Source organism: Loxodonta africana, chromosome 20, assembly GCF_030014295.1.
Source record: "Loxodonta africana isolate mLoxAfr1 chromosome 20, mLoxAfr1.hap2, whole genome shotgun sequence".
NCBI lineage: Eukaryota > Metazoa > Chordata > Mammalia > Proboscidea > Elephantidae > Loxodonta > Loxodonta africana.
The window spans coordinates 16535792-16561939 of NC_087361.1; the positions used below are offsets into that span (position 1 = coordinate 16535792).

At 40.3% G+C, this 26148-nt stretch overlaps 1 protein-coding gene across 1 annotated transcript in view; it reads left to right on the plus strand.

The window, feature by feature from the left end:
• Positions 1-26148, plus strand: part of GABRR3 (gamma-aminobutyric acid type A receptor subunit rho3) — a 96165-nt gene that overhangs the window by 24094 nt on the left and 45923 nt on the right. The window contains 4 exon segments of the mRNA XM_064273480.1: positions 17484-17551; positions 22710-22796; positions 22798-22903; positions 22906-22942. Of these exon segments, the coding sequence (XP_064129550.1) occupies positions 17484-17551; positions 22710-22796; positions 22798-22903; positions 22906-22942 (298 nt within the window).

Here is a 26148-nt window from a genome sequence, read left to right on the forward strand (position 1 = left end):
TTCCCGAACACAACCAAACACTTCGAGGGATAGAGTAGCAATGGGTGTCTAAGGACCATGGCTTTGGAGGACATGTAGGTCAATTGGCAGAAAAAAGTTTATTAAGAAAATGTTCTGCATCCCAAGTTGGTGAGTGGTACCTGGGGTTTTAAAACTAGTGAGCAGCCATCTGAGATGCATCAGTTGGTCCCAACCCATCTGGACTAAAAGAGAATGAAGAACACCAAAGACGCAAGGAAAACATTAGCACAAAAGACAAAAAACCAAAAATGAAGCCTGCTGCCATCAGGTTGATTCCAACTCATAGCAACCCTATGGGAGAGAGTACAATTGCCTCAAAGGGTTTCCAAAGAGTGCCTGGTGGACTTGAACTGCCGAACTTTTGGTTAGCAGCTGTAGCTTTCAACCAGTGCTCCACCAGGGTACTTTCCCAAGGGACCAAAAGGCCACATAAACCAGAGACTGCACCAGCCTGAGACCAGAAGAACTAGACAGTGTGTAGCTACCACTAATGACCGCTGTGACAGGGAACACGACAGAGAGTCCCTGACAGAGCAGGAGAAAAGTGGGGTGCAGAACTCAAACTCTAGTAAAAAAAGCAGACTTAATGGTGTGACTGAGACTAGTGGAACCCCAGAAGACGTGGCCCCAGACTCTCTCTTAACCTGGAACTAAAACCATTCCCAAAGCCAACTCTTCAAACAAAGATTAGACAGGACTATAAAACATAAAATAATACTTGTGAAGAGTGTGTTTCTTAGTTCAAGTATATAAATGAGACTAAATGAGCCATTCCTGTCCGGAGGCAGGATGAGAAGGCAGAAAGGGATAGGAGCTGGCTGAATAGACTCGGGAAACCCGAGGTGGAAAGAGGGTTATAGGGATTGCAACTAGGGTCACATAAAAATATGCATATAAAATTTTGTATGAGAAATTAACTTGAGCTGTAAACTTTCACCTAAAGCACAATAAGTAAATTTAAAAAATAAAAAGAGAAATACCATATGATCCAGCAATTCCACTCCTAGGAATATATATCCTAGGGAAATAAGAGACGTCACACGAATAAACATATGCACACCCATGATGACTGCAGCATTGTTCACAATAGCAAAGAGATGGAAACTACCAAAACGGCCATCAACAGATGAACGAATAAACAAACTATGGTACGTGCACACAATGGAATACTACACAAAGATAAAGAACAATGATGAATCTGTGAAGCATCTTACAACATGGATGAATCTGGAGGGCATTATACTGAGTGAAATAAGTCAATAACAAAAGATCAAATAGTGCTGTTATAACAGAAATACCACAAGTGGATGTCTTTAACAAAGAGAAAATTATTCTCTCATAGTCTAGTAGTCTACAAATCTAAATTCAGGGCATCAGTTCCAGGGGAAGGCTTTTTCCCTGTGTCATGCCTGGAGGAAGGTCCTTGTCATCAATCTTCCCCTGATTCAGGAGCTTCTCAGGTGCAGGGACCCCAGGTCCATAGGACACTCTCTGCTCCTGGTGCTGCTTTCTTGGTGCTAGGAGGGCCCCAAGTCCCTGCTTGCTTCCTTTTCCTTTTATCTCTTGTAATATAAAAGTTGGTGTAGGCCACACCCCAGAGAAATTCCCTTTACATTGGGTCAGGGATGTGACCTTAGTGAGGGTGTTACAATCCCACCCTAATCCCCTTTAACATGATCTAATCTTGCCTCATTAAGCATGCACAGAGATTAGAATTTACAACACATAGGAAAATTACAGTCACAAAATGGAGGACACTGAGAATCATGGCTGTCTTTGGGTTCTCTACAGAAGCAAAACCAGTAAAGCATATAAATATATATAGACATAGATTTATATCAAGGAAACAGCTCACGCCATTGTAGAATCTGGAACGTCCCAAGTCCATGGAGCAGGATAGAGGCTTCTCTCAATTCACATAGCTGCAGGGGCTGGCAAACCCAAGATCGGCAGGTCAGAGAGCAGGGCTTTTGCTCACAGGCTGTGAAGATTGATGAATCCCAAGATAAGCAGATAAGCTGATAGCTCAAGTCCCAAGAACCGGAGGTCAGACAAACACGAGGCAGCCACAGGTTCCAGAGTGAGCAAAAAGCCAGAACGTCTGCTTATATTCAAATGTAGACCACGCCCCCAAAGAAACTTCCCTTCAACTGATTGGCTACTCACAGCAGATTCCATCATGGGAATGATCATATATAAATGCTAAGAATCATGGCCCAGCCAAGTTGACACACAACCTTAACCAACAATGGCCCAACCAAGTTGACACATATTTTGGGGGGACACAAGTCAATCCATAACATTGTGTAAGACCACTACTGTAAAAACTCTTGAAAAGGTTTACACACAAAAAGAAACAATCTTTGATGGTTCTGAGGGAGGGGAACTGGTGATGGAAAAACCCTAAATAGACAACAGATAAGTGGTAACTTTGGTGAAGGGTAAGAGAGTACACAATACTGGGAAACCCAGCACAACTTGAACAAGGCAAGGTCATGGGAGCTTCATAGACACATCCAAACTCCCTGAGAGACTGAATTACTGGGCTGAGAGCTGAAGGGACCATGGCTCAGGGAAAATGTTCTACATCCTACTTTGGTGAGTAGCATCTGGGGTCTTAAAAGTCTGTGAGTGGCTGTCTAACATACTCCCCTGGTCTCATCCTGTCTGGAGCAAGGGAGAATGAAGAAAACCAAAGACACAAGGTCCAAAGGACTAATGGACCACAACTACCACAGCCTCCACCAGATTGAGTCCAGCACAACTAGATGGTACCCAGCTACCATCACCAACTGCTCTGACAGGGATCATAATAGGGGTCCTAGACAGAGCTGGAGAAAAATTGTAGAACAAAATTCTAACTCAAAAAAAAAAAAAAAAACAGAATTACTGGTCTGACACAGACTAGAGAAGCCCCGAGAGTATGACCCCTGGACACCCTTTCAACTCAGTAATGAAGTCACCCCCGAGGCTCACCCTGTAACTGAAGATTAGACAGGCCCATAAAATAAAACAAGACTAAAAGGGCACACCAGGCCAGGGGCAAGGATTAGAAGGTAGGAGGGGACAGGAAAGCTGGTAATAGGGAACCCAAGGTTGAGAAGGGAGAGTGTTGACATGTTATGGGGTTGGCAAGCACTGTGAAGAAACAATAGGTGTATTAATTGTTTACTGAGAAACTTGTTTGCTCTGTAAACCTTCATCTAAAGTACAATATAAATAAATAAATAAATAAAAATTTTCCCAAGGCCACAAAGGTACTAAGTAGTGGAACCAAGATGCAACAGCCAATAAAGAGGAGCAAAACCAAAAAACCAAACCCGTTACCACAGAGCCGATTCTAGCTTAGAGTGACCCTATATACAGAGTAAAACTGCCCCAAGGGGTTTCCAAGGAGCAACTAGTGAATTCAGACTGCTGACCTTTTGATTAGCAGCCAAGCTCTTAACCACGTCATCACCAGGGCCCCAAAGAGGAGTAAAGAAAGTCATATTAGAGGTGCATACTTGGAAGGAAGACTTTTCTGCCTCTCAGTTTGGTCAGTGTGAACATAGTTGCATCACTCGGGGTGCCAAGGTTTTCCAGAGATGCACAGGGTGGAGTCAAGTCAACCATTTAAATTAACCTCTCCTTATTCTTCCTGAATCCATCCAGACCCTTTGATTGGCCCAAAGTCTCTCACTCCCACAATTCCTGAACTGACAACTTTTCAGAATATTGGAGATGTAGAAAAAGAGGAAACGGTCCCTGGGTGGTACAAATGGTTAAACTGCTTGGCTACTAACCAGAACGTTGGAGCTTCAAGTCCACCCAGAAGTGCCTCAGAAGAAAGGCCAGGCAATCAACTTCCCAAAAATTAACCATTAAGAACACTGTGGAGCACAGTTCTACTTGGACACTTGGGGTCAGAGTCAACTGCAAAGCAACTAGTTTGGGCTTTTTCATGTGGAGACGAGGGAAGTGGGCATGAGGGTAAAGAGGACAAATCCTCAGACAGTAGAACTGCTGCAACTTTTTGGTAAATAACTAATACTTCAGGTACTTAGAGTGGGGTAGAGAGAACTTAATGCTCTTGTCATATCTTGGCTATGACCAACAGAAGCACAACAAGCATGTTCGTACCACATAGAACTACTTTGTTAACATAAAATTTAAAAAGTATGTCAGGTAATTGTAACACTGAGAGTTTCTTTGGCTTTTGTTGTTGTCGTTGTTTTGTTTTGCTTTTAATTTCGTGGAACCCATTAGGTTGCAATTATAAGGGTCTGCCCTTGACTTCAGAGCCCTGGTAGTGCAGTGGTTAAGCAAGCATTCAGCTACTAACCAAAAGGTCAGCAGTTCGAATCCACCAGCCACTCCTTGAAAACCCTATAAGGCAGTTCTACTCTGTCCTGTAGGGGTCACTGTAAGTGAGAATCAACTCAATGAGTTTGGCCTTGACTTCATTAGTGAGGATGAGAATCACCGGAGGGCTTGTTAAACCAGACTCCTGGGCCCACCCTTGGGGTTTCTGACTCTCTAGATGTTGGTGGGGCCAGGAATTTGCTCTCTAATGAATTCCTAGGTGATGCTGATCTTCTGGTCCGAGAATCACGTTGAAAAATACTGCATTAGATTAAATCTCGGTGACAGTTTCTTCTTCTTCCAGAGCACTTCTCACACAAGGAGCCTTGAATAAGCGTGTGTAGAGATGTATTCTTTTTGTTTCTTTATTTCTGCGACTCCTTTTCTTTAGCTTTTATTTTCATTTTATCACAACTTCTCAGATATGTAATATTTACCACAATTTTCTTAGAGATGCCTGAGCCCTTAACTACCATTCCAAATAAACCTTTGTTTCTCCCCATCAAATTTGTTCAATGCTTGGACAATACCTACAACTACCACACAGATATCCTTCACCTTGGTCTTTAATATTCTCAAAAAAGTTTCAAAAATCTAGTTGGCGGAATTCAGCTTGGGAAAGAAAGGCTCGGGAGATAAACTTTACTGGCTATGGATCTCTTCCACCACTAGGGGGCCCCAGCCACCCAGGAATGGCTTGGAACTGGCATCTTGGGAACAGCAGTTAAAAGCTCAACAAGATGTACTCTTTTCAATATCAGTTCAAAAAGCTGCCCTAATTCCTGTCAGGTTAGACTCCTCAACTAAATTAATTCTTATCCTAGAGGAAAGAATTCCTATGGGGTCTATTTTAGGCCGTTGAAAGCCAGAAAGATTGAAAGAAAAATGACCGTCCTTGAATTGGGACCTTGGAACAAGCAGCCTGGAGGCCCGTCACACAAAGTATGGTCAAGGACCTGCAGAAGGATCACCTGACAGTTAGTGAGAAATGCGGGATCCCAGGCCCCACCCCAGGCCCTCTGAATCAAGTTCTGCATTTTAACCAGCTCCCCAGGTGATTCGTGTGCACTTCACAGTTTGAGAAACACTGCCCTAGACAACCCTCTTACCTTAAAACATTTATGTTTTCTTTCTCCATCCCTTACACCATCCCCATTCCCCTGAAAAACATAAAATTGACCCAAAATTTCCAGTGTCTTGATCTGTTAGAGGTGTGTATTGATTTTTTTTTTTTTTTAAGTAAGAATGCATTTTTTTTAATACAATTTTTTCCTGAGGCGACTTCTTGGGGTATTAAAAATGCAATTGAAATGTGCTACTTAGTGACAGGTGACAAATCATACTATGATTAAGAAATTTTTCTGACAATCATGGACTGGGGCTAGATGGTGTCCAAATACTTTGTGTGTTCAGTCACTTCAGGCAGAAAAATCCATAAATTCAGTCAGAAGTGTCAGTCTAGTAGCTCTATGAAATACGAGCATTAACCTTCTCTAGCCTGTCTTGATCAGAACAGCTTATTATACCAATGACCCATTTCTTTGTTCTTCTCAAGTCTGCCTTCATGGGGAAATCAGGCTGCAGGATATAAAACACAAGCTTCAATTTATCTTCTTTTTTTATACTTGTCCATAACACACATGCACACACATACTTTTTTCCTCTTGAGCTAAATGTAACTTCAGCACTTCTCTTGCCTTAATGTGTTTTCCTAATTAGCTTTAACATTAAAACCAGCTGCTACTGCAGTGTTTTTTATTTTTATAAAGCATTAGAAGATTAATTGACTCATTATGTGGAAACAGGAGAATATAAATTTAGGGGAGCTTTTTGTTTAACTTGGGTTATAAATTGCAGCTCATTTTCTTTATTTATGTTTTCTCTACGCTCTACGTCTTCCATAACTAAGGACTTTTTTGTTTCAGGCTCATACATGATAATTTCTTTGTTTCTTTAAAGTGAAATCAATTCAGCATCTAGATACTGGCTACTGAGCCAAGACAAAAGATAGAGTTATAAAGTCCACTTGTATAGTCTGCCTGCCAAACAAGAGAACTAAGCTGGGAGACAGAGGAAAACGTCAAAGAGTAAAAACACATACTCTGTTAAAATAAAAGAGATTTACTGAGGAATAAACAATTTCCAAAATGGGCAGTAACCTTGTAGAGAATACAAAGTTGCTCCTAAATATGGAGGGAGATGTGTGCTCCTATAGTAAAAATGGAGAAGAGGAGTGTTTGATGGTCACATGGTTATAGCCACAAGGTGGGTACATCATCAGCAATTCTATTTCAACTACCTTCTTCCTGGAACATCTCGAATAAACTCATTCTCCTACAGTCACATCCCTTATTTACTAAGAGTGGCTGAACTGCATTCTTGAGCCCCACCCTTATTTGCTAAGAGTGGCTTGGGGCAAAAACCAGGCTGTTTAAACAAGATGATTGACAGGGGGGTGGAGGGGGCAGGGTATCCCGGTTCCACTCAGCCAGAGGGCCAAGGCCATATGCATATGAGTGAGAAGAAGTCAAGGTTACATTCTCAGGAATGTAGAACCAGTAGCTTATAACAAAATGGAGTTTTGATTCAGACCTTATGTCAGCCATTTTATTATGCCAAGTACCTCGTTTTAGAGGTTTGCTAGCACATTCCCTCTTTTTTGTTCAAGCCTGCATTAGGAGGGAACTAAACACCCACAAAGGAGTTACCTTTCTTCTGTAAGAACTTCTTGGGTATGTTGCAGGTCCAAGTATCGAGAGTACCAGATCTTAAGGTCATTGGGCTAATTTTCCTTTTCACCTTGCCATATTGCCAGGTCTCATCATCAGGGTCTGTGCTGCAAACAAGTCCGAATTTGGAGGAACAACTTGGCAATCAAATATGCTAACTCAAGGTGTGAAATCAGTTACTTAGTTTCTGTTGTAAATTTGTTTTCTTTTAAATACGTGATTCTTTGCACAGTGAGGGGAGTTGTAGTGGAGTTACATATGTTAGATGAACATTTCAAAATACACTTCATTATATGTACAATGATTATTACAATGATTTAGATAATTATTCTCGTCTGTACCAGCAAGCGTCACCAGGAACAAATACCTTCAGGCAACCAGCTAAAAATATCAAAAAAGGGAGATCTGGACATGGGAGCTATTGAGTACACTCAAGCAGCTTTCTGAAAAGCCTTTGTAATATCTTATTCTATTTCTCTTGTGTTATTTATCCAAATACAACAGAAGGTGTTTATAATAGCACAAACTTCTTTTTGGACTAAAAGGAAATCAAGGACCAATATACAATCCAATACTATTTTAACAAGAGCTTCTAAGGATTTTTGTTAAGCTGACATTCCATCAGCAGTATCATCAGCAATTTTGGTTATAGTGGTAGATAAATCACAGATGGATTTTTCAAGTTGGGAATGCTGGGCCAAGAAAGAAAGACTCAAAGAAGTATTCACCCCATACCAGGTCTGTCTGCCACTGGATTTCCAGGATCTTCCCATCCTCTTCTGTGATGGGTCTTAGGATTAGCAGAATTAACAAGAATCTCTAAATTGTTTCTCCAATGAGTGCTTTCATAATAAGGATGAATATCTATCTGAAGGAACACCTAGATGTTCCAAGGTGCATTGACGTATCAATCTCCAACCGTCCACACAAGGTAGTGCCCAAGCATATGGTTCATCACTTGGATTTTGTTCATATTCTTTAGAGTATTCTGATCACACACACACACACACACACAAATACACACTCATAAGGGGCTTGTCATGGATTGAATTGTGTCCCCCAAAAAATATCTGTCAACTTGGCTGGGTCATGATTCCCTTTTATAATTATATGACTGTCTACCATTTTATCTTGTGATGTGATTTCTCCATATGCTGTAAATCCTATCACTAAGATGTAATAAAATGGATTAGCTGCAGTTATACTGATGAGGTATAGGTAGTGTTCTCTTTTGAGATATAAAAGAGAGAAGTGAGCAGAGAGACATGAGAACCTCATACCACCAAGAAGGCAGTGCCTGGAGCAGAATGCATCCTTTGGACTTGAGGTTCCTGTGCTGAGATGCTCCCAGACCAAGGGAAGACTGATGACAAGGACCTTCCTCCAGAACCGACAGAAACAGAAGCCTTCCCCAGGAGCTGATGCCCTGAACTTAGACTTGTAGCCTACTCAACTGTGAGAGAATGAATTTCTCTTTGTTAAAGCCATCCACTTGTGGTATTTCTGTTATAGCACCACTAGATGACCAAGACAGGGCACACACCATACTCTCTCTGTCATTGCCATGGGAGGATTCATTAGTTTGTTTGAGCCAGTTTTCCCTTTAAGGAATTGTTACAAACAGGTAATTGACCCACAAATACCAGCATTAGTTTCCTGTAGGAAAAGAACTTGAGATAACTGATGCAAGGAGAGTAGTCTGTTTGTGTGGGTCTGGTGTAGTATCTAGGTCAGCCATACCATTTTTTGGTCAAATTAGAACAGGGCATTTGAGGTGGGTATAATACTCGGTGGGGGGGAGGGGGGAAGGGGAGGAGGGATGCCATAATCTGACATGTATCAACCATTTCACAATGGTGCCACTGAAATAACTGTAGAGTCAAGCACAACGCTGTCATCTGATAGAGGTAATGCTAGTGGATCTGAATTTTTATGCACAGACTTAGGGCAAAGGTGGAAACGCCGACAAAATTACCAGCAGAAGCTACTGAGTGGGCTAATATAACAAATGCACTTTTCTTCCAAGGATTAATGGGGATATTGAAAATGTTGTTGTCGCTAGGTGCCGTCTAGTCGGCTCCGACTCATAGCAACCCTATGCACAACAGAATGAAACACTGCCCAGTCCTGCACCATCCTTACAATCGTTGTTATGCTTGAGCTCACTGTTGCAGCCACTATGTCAATCCACCTCGTTGAGGGTCTTCTTCTTTTCCGCTGACCCTGTACTCTGCCAAGCATGATGTCCTTCTCCAGGGACTGATCCCTCCTGACAACATGTCCAAAGTATATAAGACACAGTCTTGCCATCCTTGCCTCTAAGAAGCATTCTGGCCGCACTTAGTCTAAGACAGATTTGTTCGTTCTTTTGCCAGTCCATGGTATATTCAGTATTCTTCACCAGCACCACGATTCAAAGGCGTCAATTATTCTTCTGTCTTCCTTATTCATCGTCCAGCTTTCACATACATATGATGTGATTGAAAATACCATGGCTTGGTCAGGAGCACCTTAGTCTTCAGGGTGACATCTTTGCTCTTCAACACTTTGAAGAGGTCCTTTGCAGCAGATTTGCTGCAAGAAAGGCTTCATACTGAAGGAAAACTATTCAGAAGTAATGTAATAAAGCAAATAACGAAAGAATGATAGCTGCAATAAAGTCCATAAATTTCAATCAACTGCATAAGAATAAATCTTACTGGGAAATAAGACCACAAGTACATAGTACAGTGATTAACATAAAAATGGCTATGACTATTAAGCAAAGTCCAAGAACTTCAACAGCTTGCATAGGGACTTGTTCCATGACCTTGGGAGGATCTGTCTACACCTGACACCATCTGCTCCTGGCCAATGGGGCATTTGAACTTTAGTTTAAGTCCCTCAGTTGGCTGGACTGTTCAAATAAAAAAAAAAAAAAGCTCATTGCCAACAAGTCAATTCTGATTCATAGCCACCGTATAGGACAGAGTAAAAGTTCCCCATAGGATTTCCAAGGAACACCTGGTAGATTCAAACTGCTCTACCTTTTTTGATTAGCAGCCAGACTCTTAACCATTGTGCTACCAGGGTTCCTAGTTGAAGTAACCCTTTACCAACAAAGTAGGTAACTTTGTTAGGGGTATTTGTACTCTTCAACTGGGAATGGTGAATCCAAGTCTCAACTCCCTGCAATATAGTGGCACAAGGGTTAGTGAGGAGGACCCAATACAATCCTTTCCAGTGAGGCTCAAGAGAATCTTTCAATTGCTGTCTTTTCCTATAGGTATAATCTCCAGGTAGATAATTGTAGTACATCAGGCTTTTGATTGTCAAAGGCTTCTTTAACCTGCGAAGAGTTCTCTTCACAGTACTGGATTAAGGACTGGCAATATCTTAATAATTAAGGTGAATCAGATTAGAATCAGTAGAGACAGACAAAAAAGAGAGGGTCATAGGCCATCCAGTGATAATTTAATATGGGATTAATTTATGTGCCCCAAATGAAGTAGATCTTAAATTCAAAAGGATGAAAAGCAATACTTTAACCCAGAACAGTTGTAAGAATTTAGAAAGTTTGGCTAATTGAATCTTTATTATGCCATTAGTTCTCTTTACAAGACTGGAAGATTGAAGGTGGTAAGGGAAATGGAGCTTTTGAAAAAGAGGAAAAATTATACATATTTCTCTATCTGTCCAGAAAAATGAGTCCCTTGGTCACTTCAAAGAATTTTGGGGGCAACCCATGTGGGGATAATATTTTCAAGAAGCTTTTAGTTACAAAAGTAGCAGTAGCTTGGCAACAAGGAAAAGATTACCCCCAGTGTGAAAACCTACAAATCATAACAAGGACATATTTATAGCCATTTGAAGGTGGAAACTGAATAAAATCAATTTTCCATTCAAGCATGGGCCCTGAAAGCAAAGGCTATCACCCTGGTGGAGATTTACAGGGCTTGCCTGAATTGAATTGAGAATAAATGAAACAATGAGAAGTAACATACTTAGCAGCTTCAAAAAATTGTCCCCACCAGTATTTCTTTAAAGTTTCCATCATTTTATCTCTCCCCAAGTGAGAGTGAATGTGTAACATTTTCATCATAAGGATATGGAGAGGTTTGGGAAGGACAGGCTTCTGATTAGGTGCTATCCACATCCCAGAAGTAGATTGCTGGGAACAATCATATTTCTTCCGTGTCTCTATTTCATCAGTTGAAACTGCTTTGTGATGTTTAAAGAGATTTTCTGGAGTAACATTTTTAGGGGTGCTGTCCTCTATAAATAAACCCAAGGGGTCTTCTTCACTATGCTCATGGCTAAACATTTCCTCAGCTATTACAGGAGACGTGAAAACCTGGGAAGCAAACTCTTTGGGCAGATGAGGCAATGGGAAGCTACATGTTCTGCAGCTTCAAGGAATTTTCCCCAATACTTTTCATGGTTTCAGTCATTTGGTCACACCCCACGTGGGTGCTCTCATGTAAATTTCAAAACATAGGGACATGCAGGAATTTGGTTAAAACTATTTTTCCATTAGGCCTTGTCCATAGGTTAGTTATCAAGTTCTTAGAACATCCACTATTCTCTCGTATTTTAATTTCATCCTTAAAAAAAAAAGAAACCAAGTCAAGTCAATTTTGACTCACGGTGACCGTATAGGACAGAGTAGAACTGCCCCATAGCGTTTCCAAGGAGCACCTGGTAGATTTGAAGTGCTGACATTTTGTTTAGCAGCCATAGCTCTTAACCACTATGCCACCAGGGTTTCCAATTTTGTTCTTGAAAGCCAAACCCAAAATAACAAACCCACTACAATCGAGTCAATTCCAGCTCATAGCAACCCTATAGAACATAGTAGAACGGCCCCATAGAGTTTCCAAGGAGTGCCTAGTGGATTCGAACTGCCGATCTTTTGGTTAGCAGCTGTAGCACTTAACTCCTATTCCACCATGGTTTCCATTTCAACCTTAGGGGCCAAATATTGGCGTTTGAAAATCAGTTCTAGAGCCACATGCAGGTTAAGGTTGTCACGAGTAAATTCATTTGCCTCCTTTTTATCTTCCTCATGACTGATTACGAGGGAAATGAGAATTTGGGCAGCAGCTTCTTTGGCTGCTCTGTCAGCCAACTTGCTTTCTCTAATCTCTTCTCTTTGGGACACTCATTTGGGCTGATGGGATTGTATTTTAATTACAGCAACCTTGGAAGGAAGCAAAAGGGCTTCTAGAAGGTCTGTCACTAAGGGACCATTTTTAATTTGGGTTCCAGAAGTCAGGAACCACTTTGTTTCCATAAGTGTCAAAATCATGGACTATCCAGGAGCCATACGTCAAGTCCGTGTAGACATTTACTGACCAACTAGAAGCCAATTTGCAAGCCCTCGTGAGTGCAATCAGTTCAGCTTATTGGGCCAAAGTGACTTCAAGAAGGGCACCACTTACAAGAACTTCAGTGGAGGTAGTAATAGTGTATCCTCCCTAATAAATAGAACTGGTAGGGTCATATCTTAAGTATGACCCATCCACAAGCAAAATTAAATCTGAGTTAATAAGAGAAGTTTCCTGTAAATCGCTTCTGGGAGATTAAAGCTGTCCTGTTAAGTCTAAATAATTATGAAGGGGGTATTCATTATCGTCATGAAGAGGTAAGAGGGTAGTGTGGTGTCAACAGGATACTGTGTGTAGCCAAATGTTAGAGGTAGCCATGAGGAAGACTTTGTGTGAAGTCAGCTAGCCGAAAAGTGTTGGGCTAATGTGGAGTTTAAAATGGCAGACACTGCATGAGGAACATAAACATCAATAAATTTCCTAAAACTATGTCTGCTGTTGCCTCTACTAATTTTGCAGTGGTGTCCACTGCTCTAAGGAAAAGAGAGTAGCCTCTGACAACTGAATCTATTTGTAGACTGTAATACCCAGCTGGTCTTTGTTATTCTCCATGCTTTTGGGTAAGCACTTGTGATGGTTAAGGATTGTGTCAACTTGGCTGGGCAATGATTCTCAGCGGTTTGGCAATTATGATGTAGATTGGCGTTTATGTAATGATGTAATCACCTCCCTGATAAGATCTGGTATAATGTAATCACCTTCCTGATGAGATCTGCTATAAGCAGCCAATCTATTGAAAGGGAGTTGCCTTGGGGATGTGGTCTGTCTCCAATATATATGGACTTTCTGGCAAGGCTCGCTGGCTTTTGCTCAGCTCTGGGTCCTGCAACTGGCTTGTCATTATCTGACTTTCAGTTCTTTGGACTTGAGCCAGCAGCCTTCTGTCTTACCTGCTGATCTTGGATTCATATCCCTCCACAGCCCATGAGCCAGTAGCCTGCTGTCTGACCTGCTAATCTCGGGTTCTTTGTCAGCCCTTGCAGCTACGTGAGTCAGGAGAAGCCTCCAGCCTTACACTTGACCCACGTACTTGAGACTGTCCAGCCTCTACCACTGTGTGAGCTATTTCCTTGACATATACCTGACTGTCTCTCTTTCTCTCTCTCTCTTTCACCTTTAGAAAATCCCCCGTATGCCGTCCAGTGACCTTCATTCTAATTTAGGTTGGGCTGGCTTCCCAACACTCGAGACACTCTCTGGAAAGTGCCAGTATTTCTTGGGGGGATGTGTGGAACTCTTCAGGGCCTAAGGTTCTTTGTGAGCAGGTAGCAGAGAGAAGCCTGTGAACTTTGTATGCAGATATTAATGGGCCTTCATTTCAATCAAAGACTGAGGCCTGAGGACATTGGGGTTTCCTAGATAAGGAAAGACTGAGGAAGAAAATGTTGGGTCACTTACATCAAAAGGACCAAGCTATGTAGGGAACTTGTTTGTCAGTTTGTCATACTGTGGGGGCTTGCATGTTGCTGTGATGCTGGAAGCCAGGCCACCACTATTGGAATACTAGCAGGGTCACCCATGGCATATAGGTTTCACCTGAGCTTCCAGACTAAGACAGACTAGGAAGAAGGATCTGGCAGTCTACTTCTAAAAAGAATTAGCCAGTGAAAACCTTATGAATAATAGTGGAACATAGTCTGATACAGTGCCGGAATATGACCCCTTTAGGTTGGAAGGCGCTCAAAAGACAACTGCGGAAGAGCTGCCTCCTCAAAGTAGTGTCAACCTTAATGACATGGAGGGAATCAAGCTTCCAAGACCTTCATTTGTTGATGTGGCTTGACTTAAAGTGAGGAGAAACAGCTGCAAACATCTGTTAATAATTGGAACGTGGAATGTATGAAGTATTAATCTAGGAAGACTGGAAACCATCAAAAATGAAATGGGAACCATAAACATTGATATCCTAGGCATTAGTGAGCTGAAATGGGCTGGTATTGGCCATTTTAAATTGAATAATAATATCATCTACTATGCCAGGAATGACAACTTGAAGAATAATGATGTTGCATTCATTGCGAAAAAGAACATTTCAAGATCTATCCTGAAGTACAATGTTATAAGCAGCAGTCAAGAAACCAAATGACGCATTGCTTTGGGCAAATCTGCTGCTTGGAAATGGAAGACCATCTCTTCAGAAACAGTATAAAACTGGAAGGAGAGAAGAAGAAATCCAAAACATCTCCAGGAACTCATTCCTAATAGATAAGCCTGTGTTTTTATCCCATTGACTGACCAGCCTTCAAACAACCCTGAAGCTGGTATGTGGCCGCAGTGGCATGAATGTGTCCTTGTATGGAGGCTTTACAAGGCTGTCCCCAGGTCTGCAGAAACAGCCATCAGCAACTAGGATCTAGTTATAAGTCAAAAGATCCTAAGTCCAAGTCATTCCCTAGTTTTCTTCATAAAATAAGTGATGAAAAGCTCGGTATCATTTTTTAGTAAGGAATAGACCGGTTCTCTAAATGTCAGAATCTGGAATTGGGAATAGTGGCTTGCATTCCTAAGGGACAGGTTTGCATTTTTACTTAATTACAGTAGTGATAACATTTATCTAGTACCGTTTATTAAGTTCACTAGCTGTGCATTATTTCTAGTCCTCAAATGAGTCTACAAAGTGAGCATTATTAGTCAGATTCTATAGATTAAAAAAAGCTAAGCTTAGAGATGTTACTTACCCTAGATTATATAATAGTGGTGGATCTGGGTTCAAACTGTAGTCTATGTGACTCCAATCCCAGGACTTTAGCCTGGACATTTTGCCACTTCTCTAAGACCTTCCCAAATCTTTTATTACCTTAGAGTATTAAAATTAATGGGAAGATTTAATCACCATGAAGTGCCAGGTAGAGAATGAATTTCCATGATTTTTGTTTTGGTATCTCTACTAGTTAAAGAAAGGAGCCCTGGTGGCACAAGGGTTAAGCTGCTAACTGAAACCTTGGCAGTTCAAACCCACCAATGGTTCCAGAGGAGAAAAAACCTGGAGATCTGCTCCCATAAAGATTACAGCCTAGGAAACCCTATGGGGAAGTTCTACCCTTACATAGAGTCACCGGGAGTCAGAACTGACTCCACAGCACATTTGGTGGCACAGTGGTTAAAGCCTTCAGCTGCTAACCAAGAGGTCGGCAGTTCAAACCTACTAGCCACTCCATGGGAGAAAGACGTGGCAAGTTGCTTCAGTAAAGATTTACAGCCTTGGAAACCCTGTGGGATAATTCTACTCTGTCTCATAGGGTCACTATGAGTTGGAAGCAACTTGACAATGGGTTTTGGGTCTTATGAGTTGGAATCAACTCCACAGCACACAACAACTAATTAAAGAAGAAAGGCAAACAAAGAAACGAAGAAAATAAAAGCACTAGAGATGAAACATATGAAGTAATAACACTGAGTTGTTCCCAAGTTAATTCTTACTTAGCGTTATAAATAAAAACAATTTTATTTATAGATCTGTCCTTATTAATGTTGTAGAATAGAATTTGGAAGCAAGGGCTGGTGATCTACTTCTGAAACATCCATTGACAAACCTATAGAATGCAGTTCTTATCTGACACGTAGGGTCACCATGAGTCAGAATTGACTTAACTACAACCAACAACAACAGAATATAATTGATTCAAATAAAGAAGTTTGTGGTTAAGATGCAAGTAAAATATTCCTGAAGCCTTAAGCAGGAATGTATTTGAGTGACTGGTCCAGTGCCTGGCCAGTAGGAACCCTTCAAAGCAAGGAATAGTATTGAGGGTATGGACTTAAGGAACAGAAAAGGGATTCTGATGTCGTTAAAGAAAGGCAGTATTAGACAATTAGTGGCAGGAGTCGTAAATGAGGGACAGGGACTAGCAAGGCATACTTTGTGCATTTAAGATATTAACTGAGATATTAATTAACCTCTATAAGAAAGCTTTCCTGGCCTCACCCTCTAAGCCCCAGAGTCTTGACTAAAACAAGGAGCAGCAACCCATTCAGGTGGGATGTCTATCTTTTTCTACAATAGTTGGAAGCATTTTTTTAACTTGGGACTATATAGAGACAATAAATTATGTTTATTTAACAAAATAAAGAATGTAATTGAGAAAGGCTCACTCTGGAAAGAAAATTATATGAAGACTATAGGTATAAATACGTAAATTATTTTAACACAATTATATATGTACCAAATACAAACACAATACAGCATGAGTCTGTTATTAATATCAATATCCTCTCATGCAAAAACTGGTGAACCTCTTTGTCAGGTGTAACTAGAAAATGTCTTGGTCCTGATCTGGCCTGGATTTTCATGTGTCATCATTCAGGTTTCTGAACCCATGAATCTGTTTCCGTGAATTCCAACTGCAAACAAATCCTGACAGTTCTCTGCCTGAAATGGCTTCAATTCTGACTTTTGGTATAGTCTCATCAAATGCATTTCTAAAACTGTTTGCTGCTTCCCAAATGCAGGCTCTTACTGATGTTCTGGGAAGGGACATTTCTGAATCTGTTGCTCCTATGTGCAGTGCTATACTATCTTCTGTGCTCCCTACCCTCCAAGCACTGCCCAAGTGAAAATGGCTGATTTTGGGCTGGAAATAAAGGGTTCCCACATAGCCCAGGGTCACGGACTCCATGGCACTTCTTGACAATAAGCCGACCATTGCCGAATGGAATACACACTCCTACCTACTCTTAGGCATGTTTTCAAAACATCGTTCCTTTTGAAATAACTACTAGTCAAAAAAAAAAAAAAAAAATACTGGAGACACCATTTCTACAACGTAGTAAAGAAATACACTGAAATATTCACAAGCAAATGTGTAATGATCATTGGAATGACATGTAATCACAGATGTGCCCTTATCATTATTACTGAATGTATAATGATAACTGACCCAATAGATAGTGGGAAAATTCTGTTATTTAAAAAATCTTGTAAACTAATTCCACTGTAATCTACAAATCCCAATCATGCTCTGCTTTTAATGTTTTCAAAATAGTTATAAAGCATTTCTCAGCATATTATTCATTCCTTTTGAAGGGCTCCCAGTGCCAGTGGGAATAGATGTCCAGGTTGAAAGTATAGACAGCATTTCAGAGGCTAACATGGTAAGTTATTCCATGAGAAACTGAGTTTTTTTTCTGAAATGATAGACGCTAAGGCCCAAATCAATGGTGTTTTAACACATCATTTTATTTATGTATGTTATTTTAATTTGACCCTTTTATATTGTGTATATTTTTTAATTTGATCTTCGTCTTTCCTATTCAATAGGGTTTTAGTTCCTTTACTCTCTTCCATCTACTTTTTCTGCCCTTGTTTACAATTCTTATTCCTGTCCTATTCTTTCCTTCTAATGGTTTTATGGTGGTGGAGAACATCATGATATAATTAGCTATGTAATATGAACCAGAAATAACTGTAGAAGAAGAAAGGATGATCATGATATATATGCAATATGAAATCACAACCATGACTCCTTATGCATGAAAATGTAGTCCATTTAACCAGGCCTGATAGACTGTTTCAAACATTTTAATTAATATTAAATTTTGCTTACATGTTGATGAAGAGGCTAAAGGATTAAGAAAAATTCATGAGACTAGGAATTTAAGGAGCCCTGGTGGCCTGGTGGCCAAAGGTTGCAGTTCAAATCCACCAGCTGCTCCTTGGAAACCCTATGAGGCAGTTCTAATCTGTCTTACAGAGTCACTGTGAGTCAGCATTGACTCAACGGCACATAACAACAACAGCAAGAATTTAAATTTAAAAATATTTTTTGTCCATTCCTTTATATTTTCTAGAAATCTAAAAGAGACTGCCATTATTTATTTTACAATGCAACACTTGTATTTTTGTGGAGTATGTTGACAATCATTGCCCCTAAGCCTGCTATTACCTTCAACCTTCCTTTTAGCCCTTTTCTGTCTTCTATGCCATTTTGTATCGCTCTGCTATTTTTCCCTCTCCCTTCTCTTAACCTGGTTTTACTATTTTTTTTTTAATTTTTATGTTTCAATATCCTATAATTTTTCTAATTTATTTTCTCACCTTCCTATGTAGGACACCTTCCTTGTCTGCCCAACTATCAGAACTGTTTTTCATTTAAGTGATTTTCCACATTTCTCATGGTTAACTTATATGCACAAGCGCCTACATAATTGTTTTTAGATATCATTTCCTTTTTCCAGTCAACTGTTCTGTTAATTTACTAATGTAGTCTCAGGGTTCTGTTTAGTCTCTTTTAGTTTATTTTTCTATGTCAAATGAGGAACATTTTATAGTTTCTCAATTTCAGTGCCCATTTCCTTGTCCTTGCCTAATAGTGTATGTTCTTATATTTGAATCACTGTTTCCATCTAATTTCAGACCCTTGAATTGTGCTGTATTTTTACATTCTCTTTTGTGTTTCCTATCAATACTACACCACCAAAAAACCCAAACCAAACCCACTGCCATTGAGTCGATTTCGACTCATAGCGACACTATAGGACAGAGTAGAACTGCCCCATAGAGTTTCCAAGGAGCGCCTGGTAGACTCGAACTGCCGACCTTTTGGTTAGCAACCATAGCACTTAACCACTACTATGCCACCAGAGTTTCCATACGGCACCACACACCACTATTAATAACAGGGGCCCTAACAGGTACCCCCTGGTAAGATGCAGCCTATAAGTATGTTTGGGTTTGGGTTTCAGCTATGGTTTTGATTTGAATTCTTATTTTGCTCACCTCCCTCCCTTGGAAAGTATTTAAAAATTTAACTTTGAATGCTTTTAGATGGGGCTTGTGTGCTCCAGTTTGTCTTGGGACCCATGTCTTGCTTTTCCCTTAGACTCACCCTGCTTCATTGAATCATTGATGTTACCCACCTGATTCTCTGAGTCATTTGAGATTGCAACCATTAGCCAGATGCTTATTGTCCTTAATTTTCTACTTTAAAGGTGGCAGCCTAGTATTACTATTTTTTTTCTTTTAGTAAAAGCAAAGAGTGCCTCTTCTATGAATAGGGAGGGTTTGAACTACTTTCTTTTTCAACTCCATTTTCCATTTGCAAATATTTGGTTAGTTGTTTATCCAATCTAGTAATTTAATGTACATTTTTATGTACACTAACACACATTATTCCCTTTTCTGGAATCTTTGATATGTGTTCTTGTGAAATTTTAAAGAGTTGCTTTTGAATACTTCTTGGAATAAAGTATTTTTTATAAATAAACCATAGCATATATATAGTGGTTTTCATAATTAAGTTCTAAAATTTAAGTTCCTCATACTTTTTTTGTAATATGCATATACCATAATTAAAGACAAAAAATGTTAAAAAAAAAAAGAGAGAACAAAGTAGAAGCCCCTTAAGGAAGCAAGGCCTAGAAAATATAAATATAAGTAGGAAGATTAAATGATCTTTTAATAAGTATATTAATAAATGTTTTTATTTATAGTAATTCCTCCAACTAGTCATTGCCATCCAAATGCTAACTGAACAAAAAGTCATAGGACACATAAAAATTGCAGAAAGATCTAAACAAAATCTTCTGTGACTCATTACATCTTGTTTCGGTCTGTAAATTCTTCAGCTAATGACCCTTTTGACCTTTATCATTATCTAATTCAATATTTATTTCAGTTCAATAACAAGCCTTAAATTAAACTTACTTCTTTAACCACCCTAGTTCCAAAGGGAATAGCACCAAAACTACTCACCAGTGAAAAAGACCTGTTCGGAAGGCATTGGCTCTTCCCCACCCCAAAACAGCTCATACCGGCACTTCCTTGAGTCCCCTGTGCTCCAGGAGCAAGCTCTTACCTCCCCTCTACTTGTAAAATCTCCAAGTCACTGAATGACCCAGTTTGCATTTAAATTTTTTATTGTCTCTACCCTGCAGCCTCCAAAAACAACCTCATCCTTCTCTTCCTGAATAAGGTTAGCTTTGGCACTGGGTTTGGGTTGGAACTCAATTATCAGCTAAAACTGAACTGGATTCACCATACCTAATATGAGAATGCTTTCTAATTATCAGTGACCCCAAATGTTAGCTTTTTCTTCTTCTTCTTCTTCTTCATCTTCTCACCCTCTCTTGTCCCACCCCTATTTCACTTTCAACCTCATTAAGTTTTGTCCCTCTCTCCTCCCCGCATGCTGTGCAGCCAGGCTCTCATGTTAGTGCCACCTAATGATGACACTGATATATCACCGACAGGCACCAGTGTCTGCTATTTGATTTCATGGGCTCAATGTCCAGTGATCTTCAGATGAGACTGAGCATCTAATTCTAAATACATGCTTATTAAAGAAATCCATGCAGTGACCTACACAATTCCTTATAGTATTATGCCAATGAATGGCTCATTATATTTATTCACCCTCACCCTAGCCAAAATTACACACGGTTGATGCTCCCAGACTAATCCAGAGCAATAATGCAATGTACCTCTATTCTGAACCTAAGAAAAACAAGCTAGCCCATAATTAATTGGAGACTTATTTGTAGTTTACTGAGATGCATCCTTTGCTTGTATAAGTCCTAAAGTTCTATAATATGTCTTAGTTCAAGAACCGTTTCACTGTTGTTGGGAAATCAAAGCAGTAAGACGTAAACAATTGTGAAAAGTGAAATATATTTTCATTGCTCACATCCGATGACTTGGATGGAGCTAGGAAAGCTTCTGTTCAAACAACTAAAATATTAAATGTAGCATCTGAGAGCCAAACAAAACACAAATAATTGGCTATCCAAATTTTTTCCTGCTAATATAATGTTCATATAGTTTGCTTTTGTTTTCTCTCCCACTTATTTCCTTTCAAATGGGCTGTTTGTTAACAATTCAAATTCTTGGGATCTACTGAATCAGAATCTCCGGGAACTATTTTCTGGGGAATGTGTGGTTTAGCTAACTTCACAGGTGATTCTTTTGCACACTAAAATTTGAGAACCACTATTTCATGCTATTCTTTCTATCTGTCTAGCTGAGGAAGGTCACTGTTTCTGTTCTAGGACCTCTGACAACTTGCTTTCCATTGACTCCCTAATAAATGCTGGATCCATGTTTTTGTGGAAACCATAAGAAAAATAATGCAAAATTATTTATAAAAAATTAATTATGAAAGCCAATATTTATATCTAATCACAAAAGAAATCACAATAAAATACTGGACCACGGAGTTCCAGGTGTCTTTCTTCTGAGATTTCTTTAGGCTATTTACCCGAGTGCCTCTAAGAAAATGCTTCCTGACTGAAACCTAGATTCTGCTCCACAATTTGAACACTCTATAACTCGCCAAAACTCTCAACATTTGCTGGAGTCCATGTAAGGAAGACACCCTCAAGCTTAAGCTCATTAGCTTTATCCTAAATCTACCTAAAAATACAATAAATGTCACTCACTTAGAATCCATTAACTCCCATGGCAATCAACCCCAGGACTAACAGTATCGAAGCAGTGTCTTAGGCAAGGCTCTCTAGAGAAGCAAAACCAGTGAAGTGTATACATGTATATATAGAGAGAGTGAGTTATCTCAAGGAAATGGCTCATGTGGTTGTAGAGGCTGGCAAGTCCCAAGTCTCAAGTGGGTCAGGCATCAGGCTGAAGGCTTCTCCTACTCATGTAACTGCAGGGGTGAGACCCAAGATCGACAGGTCAGATGGCAGGCCACTGGTTCACAGGCTGTGGAGGTTGACGAATCCCAAGATCAGCAGGCAATACAGCAGGCCACTGGCTCATGTCCCAGGAACTGGATGTCACACGATGATGACCCAGATGCAAGATCCAGAGCAAGCAAGCAAGCTTTGCCAGAACATCCGTGTATATATACATATATATATATATATACACACACACACACACACACACACATATATATGGAAACCCTGGTGGTGCAGTGGTTAAGTGCTACGGCTGCTAAGCAAAAGGTTGGCAGTTTGAATCTGCCAGGTGCTCCTTGGAAACTCTACGGAGCAGTTCTACTCTGTCCTATAGGGTCGCTATGAGTGGCAACCGGCTCGAAGGCAGTGGGTTTGGGTTTTATACATATACACATACATATATAGATATGTATTTTTTATAGATGTAAGCCACACCCCTAGGGAACTGATTGGCTGGTCACAGCAGATCATATCAGGGTGGATAACTACGTCATTACATAACTGCCAAACCACTGAGAATCATGGTCCAGCAGAGTTGACACACAACCTTAACCACCATAAGTGGTCAGTCTGAATCATATTTCTATTGGCTTTGACTTGTCTCTTCCCCTCTGCCTAGGATTTTACAATGACTTTTTATCTCAGGTCTACTAAAAAGATGAGAGGCTCCTTTCCTAGCACAACACACAAAAGCATGACCTTTGACCATAAAAAAAAAAAAAAGATTGATCAAAAATATTTGGGTGCTGTTATCTTTTTTTGTCTATTCTAAAAGGCCCTTCATTCATGATACAACTATGGAGAACATTATGCTGTGATACACCCTGATGGAAACATCCCCTTCAATCTCCGGTAAGGAAAAGTCTCTATTGCTTTTGGTTTCCTTATACTACAGTGTTGATGTTGTTGTTAGGTGCCGTTGAGTCAGTTCCAACTCATAGCAACCCTACGCACAACAGAACAAAATACTGCCTGGTCCTGTGCCATCCTTACAATCATTGTCATGCTTGAGTTCATTGTTGCAGCCAGTGTCAATCCACTTCTTTGAGGGTCTTCCTCTTTTCCACTGACCCTGTACTTTGCCAAGCTGGATGTCCTTCTCCAGGGACTGATCCCTCCTGACAACATGTTCAAAGTATGTAAGACGTTGTCTCGCCATCCTTGCTTATAAGGAGCATTCTGGTTGCACTTCTTCCAAGACAGATTTGTTCATTCTTTTGGCAGTCCATGGGTCCTTGGTATATTCAGTATTCTTTGCCGACACCACATTTCAAAGGCATCAATTCTTCTTTGGTCTTCCTTATTCATTGTCCAGCTTTCACATGCATACGATGTGATTGAAAATATCATTGCTTGGGTCAGGAGCACCTTAGTCTTAAAGGTGACTTCGTTGCTTTTCAACACTTTAAAGAGGTCTCTTGCAGCAGATTTGCCCAATGCAATGCGTCTTTTGATTTCTTGACTGCTGCGTCCATGGCTGTTGATTGTAGTTCCAAGTAAAATGAAATCCTTGACAACTTCAATCTTTTCTCCATTTATCATGATGTTGCTTATTGGTCCAGTTGTGAGGATTTTTGTTTTCTTTATGTTGAGGTGCAATCCATACTGAAGGCTGTGGTCTCTGATCTTCATTAGTAAGTGCTTCAAGTCCTTTTCACTTTCAGCAAGCAAGGTTGTGTCATCTGCGTAATGCAGGTTGTTAATGAGTCTTCCTCCAATCCTTATGCCTCGTTCTTCTTCATATAGTCCAGCTTCTCGTATTATTTGCTCAGCATACAGATTGAATAGGCATGGTGAAAGGATACAACCCTGACACATACCTTTCCTGACTTTAAACCAATCAGTATCCCCTTGTTCTGTCCAAACAACTGCCTCTTGATCTATGTAAAGTTTCCTCATGAGCACAAGTAAGTGTTCTGGAACTCCCTTTATACTACAGTGGTCTACACCAAAGCCAGTGTGTCTCACTTCAGCCTAAACTCAAAACAGTGTTATCTGTTGTGATGGTTAAGATTGTGTGTCAACTTGGCTAGGCCATGATTCTCAGTGTTTTGGCAGTTGTGTGATGTTACGGTAACTTTCCTGTGGAGATATATGTGATCACCTACATGATGTGATCTGCTGTGAGTAACCAGTCAGTTGAGGGAGAGTTTTCTTGTGCATGTGGCCTGTATCGAGTATGGGTGGACCTTCTGGCAGGGCTCAGGGGCTTTTGCTGGTTCTAGATCCTGCAGCTGGCTCCTGTTCATCTGATCTCCAGTTATTTGAATTTGGGCTAGCAGATTACCTGCCGTCTTGCCTGATGATCTTGGCATTCATAGATCTTCATAGCCTGTGAGCGACAGCCTTGCTCTTCGACCTAGTGATCTTGTATTCACCAACCCCTGTGGCTATGTGAATCAGGAGAAGCCTCTATCCTGACCCAGGAACTTGGGATGTTCCAGCCTCTACAACCACGTGAGCCATTTCCTTGATATAAATCTTTTATATATATATATATTTATATGCCTTACTGGTTTTGCTCCTTAAAAGAACCTAGCCTAAGACATTTGGCACTGAGAGTGGCTCTAGAGAAACAAAATTGTAAGGATGAGTTTTCTAAGTTGGTTCTCAAGTCTGGTTAGTCTTAAAGATGTTGATGACTCTGCTTCCAGTAGTAAAGGTGGCATTGCTAATCCATGGTATGAGGTGGCAATTCAAATACACAAAATATTGCCACCAATAGATCAGGTATTGGTGAAAGATGAGGCTCTGGGTGACTGCATTTATGACACTTTCTACAAATTTGTCATAATGAGAAGTATAAGGAAGCTGGCTGGTGGGTCCTAATTTCTCTAGACAAACTGGTGAAAGAAAGAGATGAGCTCAGGGCTTTGGAGTCAAAGCTCAAGCACTGCATAAATGACCTCAAAGTTTCCACTTGTGCCTTGAAAGAAAGCCTTATTTCTTGTAGTAATAGAGTTGAAGTGGCTGAAAATAAAACCCGGAATCTTACTATAAGAGTGAGTGAATTACAACACCAACTCAACTGCCAAACTCAAGAGGTGTCTGAAGTTAAAGTGAGGGCATTGAGTGGGAAGAAATGGGATCCTGAAACGTGGGATGGGGACATATGGGCAGATAATTAGGAAACTGGAGACACTGAGCCCTTAAATTCCATTGGATTACTCCTGCCAACAGAACCGTTAGCCCCTCTACTCGCATCTAATGAGATTAACCCAGCTACATCTAAAGCTCCTTTGTCTGAGTCATTGCCTGGGACATCACCTAAGACAGATGCTTTACAAGACAATGCTGAATATTCTTAAAACATTTCCCCACTGATTTTGGCTTCTAGACTTATAACTAAAGTCCCAGCAAGCCCCAAAATGTGAAGTACAAAGTGTAACCCAGGAGGAGGTACACAATACTCCGAAAGAACTGCTTGACTTTTCTAATATGTACAAACAGAAACCTGGGGAATATGTGTGGGAGTAGCTATTAAGCGTTTGGGATGTCGTGCAAGGAACATAAATACAGATCAGTCTGAGTTTATTGATATGAGAACACTAAGCACAGATTCTTCATTCAATGTTTCAGCTCATGAAGTTAGGAAAGGATCTAATAGTTTATGTGGTTGGGTTGCTGAAGCATGGATTACATGGTGGCATACACTAAATCAAGTTGAAATACCAGACCTACTTTGGTATACTGTAGAAGAAGGTATCCAAAGGCTTAGGGAACCTGACATGCTAGAGTGAATTTATCAGGCTAAACCCACAGACCCAGAGGTGGAGTCCCCAGAGGATACATCTTTTACCACAGTGGTGAGGAACAAATTTGTGAAGGGAGCCGGAGCATCTTTGAAGACTGTTGTGATTGCTATTTTATGTAAGTCATATTTGACAGTAGGAACTGCCCTAACTGAATTAAGACACCTAACTACAACAGGGCTGATTGGAATCCATGAGGTAAGGGCCAAGTGGTGGCACTCAATTGACAAAGACAATATGGGCATGTTTACTGTAATGGACAGCAGAGTCAAAGCAGTAATCGGAATAGTCTGACCCATATGGACT